The sequence below is a fragment of the Rhincodon typus genome, chromosome 23 (genome assembly GCF_021869965.1).
Source record: "Rhincodon typus isolate 14 chromosome 23, sRhiTyp1.1, whole genome shotgun sequence".
NCBI classification, from domain to species: Eukaryota; Metazoa; Chordata; class Chondrichthyes; order Orectolobiformes; family Rhincodontidae; genus Rhincodon; species Rhincodon typus.
The window spans coordinates 23,981,394-23,986,308 of record NC_063354.1 but is presented as its reverse complement, the minus strand read 5'-3'; the positions used below and the strand labels follow the sequence as shown (position 1 = coordinate 23,986,308).

The window sequence follows — 4,915 nt, the reverse complement described above, 5'->3', positions numbered from 1 at the left end:
AGGTAAAAAAAAATTCTTTTAAAATCAAATAAATCTTTTGGCGATAGTTTCCGGAAAAAAAACAAAACAAAACAAAGAGGGTGGCACGGTGGCTCAGTGGTTAGCATTGCTGTCACACAGCGCTAGGGACTTGGGTTCGATTCCACCCTCGGGCGACTGTCTGTGTGGAGTTTGCACATTCTCACTGTGTCTGCGCTGGATTCCTCCGAGTTGTCCAATTTCCTCCCACAGTGCAGATTAGGTAGATTGGCCATGCTAAATTGCCCATATTGTCCAAGTGTGTGTAAGTTATGTGGATTAGTCATGGGGAATGTATGGGGATGGGGATGGATGGGAAGCTCTTCAATGGGGTGGTGTGGACTTGTTGGGCCAATTGGCCTGTTTCCACACTGTAGGGATTCTATGAACAACGGTCACTGGTCTCAAAGTGCTCCCCCCTGTCAACTCAGTCATCTGTCCTGTCCTATTTCCCAAGAGTAGGTCAAGTTTTGCCCCTTCCCAAGTAGGACTCTATATATACTGTTTTGAGGAAACTTTCCTGAACACACTTAACAAATTCCAGCCCATCTAAGCCCTTAACACTGTGGCAGTCTGAGTCTATGTTAGGAAAATGAAAATCCCCTACAATGATAACCCTATTGCTTCTGCAAGTCTCCCCAGCCTCCCTGCATATTTGTTCCTCTAATTCCTGCTGACTATTTGGGGGCCTGTGGTACAACCCCAATAACATCACCATCCCCTTCTTATTTCTTAGCCCCACCCACAAATCCTTACTGGATGATCCCTCAGTTATTTCATCTCTGGCTACTGGTGTGATACTCCCCTTAATCAAAGATGCAACTCTCCTTCCCCTCTTTCTTCCACCTCTGTCCTGTTTAAAGCATCTGTACTCTTGCACATTAAGCTGCCAGTCCTGTCCCTCCCTTAGCCATGTTTTAGTAATGACTATAATATCTCAGTCCCACGTTCCTATCCACGCCCTAAGTTCTTCAGCCTCTCCTGTCAGCCTCTTACACTGAAATAGATGCAATTTAATCCAACAGGCATTCCTTGCTCCCTGTCATGTTTCAGCCTGACCTATCTCTTCAACTTGCTATTTCTGATTACTGTATCTCCTTTTAGCCTCGCACTCGCCTCCCTGCTATTGAGGATCCTACCCCCCGCCAATCTAGTTTAAACCCTTTCTTGTAGCACTAGCAAATCTGTCCGCCAGGTTATTGGTCCCCTCCAGTTCAGGTGCAACATTTTCCATCTTAAAAAGGTCACCTCTGCCCCAGAAAAGATACCAAAGATCTAAGAATCTGAATCCCCTACCCCCTGCACTAATTCTGTAGCCACACATTCGTCTGCCATGTCTCCTGTTCAACCCTCACTAACACATGGAACTGGAAGTAATCTGGAGGTTACCAACATTGAGGGCCTGGTTTTTAACATTTTTCCTAGCTCTCTATAATCACTCACAGGACCTCATCCCTATTTCTACCTATGTAATTTGTGCCAACGTGCACAATGACTTCTGGCTACTCACCCTCCCCCTTCAGAATGTAAAAGGGTAGCTGGCAATTGCATCCATAATGATAGATCTTTGTTTTTTTTTTCTGACTTAGTTTGCAGTAGGGAGATGGAAGACTATGCTTCACAACTCCAGATTAAATTTGCTACTCACAATCGTATGTATGTCTCTCTTTCCAGTAGATTTCGGTGAAATACTCTAATGTTCTCATTTACCTGTCGCTGGGCAGTGATCCAGATGGGCAAACTTCCATTGTCCCAATATTCATTGACACTCTGCGTCTGGTAATATTGTTTTTTTTGTCCGGTTGTTGTATTGAACCACATATTGTGGATTACGCCATGTGTCTCTATATATCTACCTTTTAGAGGAAATAGATGTTTAATTTCTTCTTTTATAATACGGAAAGGTGTATCAATCAAGCTTCACCATCACTGAGTCAATGTAAACAATAAAGCCTAGATTGCGGTTTTGTTCTGATAATCGCACATTATTAACCACATTTACCTTATTTAATGGGAAAAATCGATCTGCTTTGTTCCTTCTGCCAAATATTGAGTGGGGAAATATGAGGTTGCCCACTTTTGCGGGACAAATAGGAAACTGTACATTATTTAAATGGGGAGAGAGACAGCAACTGTGTGGTACACCGAGATCTTGTTCTGTTACTTGAATCACAAAACATTGGTATGCAGTTGCAGCAAATGATTGGGGAAACAAATTGAAGATTGCTGTTTATTATAAAGGAAATGAAATACAAACATAGGGAGGTTTTTCTCCAGTTCTCCAGTACAGGACATTGATGAAACGACATCCAGAGAACTGTGGATAGTTTTAGTCTGCTTATTTAATGAAGGATATAATTGCATTAGCATCAGTTCAAATAAGATCCATTTGATTTAATTTTCGAGGTTTTGAGAAAAGATTGGACAATTTACACATGCCTGCAATATTCTGACTCTTTACTAAATGTGATTTTTTGTTTTTTTTTAGTGTTAGCATGTTCCTAAATATTACAGAGGAACATATCTGTGCAGTTGCTAGTGTTACTCAGTATTTTTTTGTGATTTACACTCCCAACGACTGCATTGTGCAGCTTACATTTTGGGATGCAACTGCTGACCGGTACCATTTTGAAGTAAGAGATACTTCTCAGTGACTTAGAAATCATGAAAAGAACTTTGCAGAAACGTTTTATCTTAACATCTGACTTAAGGGGTGACTAAAGTGATGAGTACACAATAATTGGATATAGTAGGCAAGGAAGATCTATTGTCCCTCACGAAAACGTCAATTATCAGAGCAAAGATTTAGGGCAATTGGTCGAAGGATTCGAGGGTACATGAAGATAAAAATTTTCACCTAGGGGGTGTCGGTATCTGGGAGGCTAGTTTACTCTGTCAGTTCTGACATGATGGGCTGAATGGCCTTTTTCTGAGCCATAGTATTTCTGTGATTTAACGATTCAATACTGTTAAACTAGCAGTTTAACAAAAGCATTACACAAGGGAGGATTGAGTAACATCAGTATCTTTTTCAGACTATGGGGAACTGTATTGTAAAAAAATCATTCCCATTAAATTGCAATGCTGGTATGGTTTGTGTTGGTACTGTGAGTTTATTTTGTATAGTTCTGCATAGCTGGCACTGACACAATGGATTCAATGGCTGCATTCTGTATCGTAAGTTTTCTACTTTTCAATAATCAATTAAAACACAACACCGTTCTGAAAACTAAAAAAATTTTTAACAATAAAGGATTTTACACCGAATTGCAGAAGAGATTTTACAAAAGGAAAAGAAAATGATGAGTGGGTATCTGAATTTAACATTTTAAATTAGATGAACAAAATTCATCTTGACAATTCTGGTATTCTTCAGAATGAACCTAATTTGGTTAAGTGTTATATTGTATCTCTTTTTCTTTCTTCACCTCACACGTAAATTGTCATTTTGGAAGACGTGGGCTTGAGGGAAGGGAAAACTTTATTTCCGTGCTTTTTACAATGAAATTGTTAAAACTATTCTTTCTGCTCTTGGCTGCAAGGAATTCCTCCCTGAGCTGGCAACGCCCTGTGGAGCTTGAAAGACGACAAAATGAATGGTAAATTTAGAAAATTGACTTTAAGTAATTACAAATTATAATACTTGGCAATTATTAATATCTATCGATGCAATTGTTACTCAAAGTAAGTTTTTTTTTTTTCTTTATTTTCTCCAAGTTGATTTAAAATGTTTCCTTGTTATATTTAAGATTAACAGGTTTATCTGTATTAACACATCAGTCAGCTCTTTGGTGATGCAGTGCTACAAGTGATATTGTTCAGGAGATGGCAAAAGGACTGTCCATAATACTAACTGCCAAGGTAAGGAAGGAGTTGTACTTAAAGTGAGTGAGCGCAATTGGAATTCAGTATTGCTAATGAAAGACAATATTAACGAGTAACAAAATTGCTATGGTTACACTGTTAGGAGACTATAATATTGAAGATGTCATAGAAACATCTAACTACTATCCACAAAGTTAATCCACAAATTAAAAACATGATTCGCAAAGGAAACAGAATCAGGTGTTTTATTATAATTAACAGTAAATATGAATAAGTAATACTTTTATAATTTACTTGTGGAATGTGGGCATCATTTGCTAGCAAAAGCCATGGAAATAGCCAATGATACTTATAATTGAAATGTATATTTGCAGGTTTTGATATACATGGTTAACATCTGGTCCCTTCGTTGCATAACAATTGGATATTTTGTTAAAGTTTATAAATCATAACAATAATCCAATTATTTACTTAATCAGAATAAAAATGAAGGCAGAGAACTTACCTGTTATCAATGTGAAATGAGATGGAGAGGTTATTGTAACAAAGGCAGGTGTAATATATTTTGCTTTCACGCCTTCTCTGACTAAATTTTGCAAATTGGGGCATTCAACATCTTCTTCATAATCCCAACGAAAGCCATCAAAGGAAATAAGTAGCAGCTTGTTATGACTCTTCCGTCCATTCCTGAAAATAGGAAGACTATGTGTTAGTGACAGCAGAAGACTCAAGTATAGGACAGAATACATTTCCCTGGCTGCTTTCAGTCACTGCAGTAACCAAGAACAAAAAAATGACATGTTTACCTATCAACTAGTAGAGTTATTATAGCTTTAGCTTATCCCAAAATAAATCTTTATGGTAGAAGAAGATTTCAAAACAAACCAGTTGACTGTTTTCACTTTAGGATAGTTCTGCTGGAGATTAGAGCTCAGTAATGTATGCTACGTGATATTTATCATCTGCAGAGTGGAATTTGATAGCTTATCTCTTCATGGCAGGAAAATTATTTACCAAATAATAAAGGATAGAACTACTTGAACAGATTTACAAGTTATTCTGTGATATTCTC

At 38.0% G+C, this 4,915-nt stretch overlaps 1 protein-coding gene across 1 annotated transcript in view; it reads right to left on the bottom strand.

Annotated features, from left to right (window-relative positions):
- Positions 1–4,604, bottom strand: part of LOC109935853 (ectonucleotide pyrophosphatase/phosphodiesterase family member 7) — a 25,555-nt gene extending 20,951 nt beyond the window's left edge. Inside the window, exons 1-2 of the mRNA XM_048610893.1 lie at positions 4,349–4,604; positions 1,729–1,874 (exon numbers count right to left, since the gene is read on the bottom strand). Coding sequence (XP_048466850.1) covers positions 1,729–1,874; positions 4,349–4,592 — 390 coding nt within the window. The 5' untranslated portion in view covers positions 4,593–4,604. The remainder of the gene's footprint in view (positions 1–1,728; positions 1,875–4,348) is intronic.
- Positions 4,605–4,915: the final 311 nt, after the last annotated feature.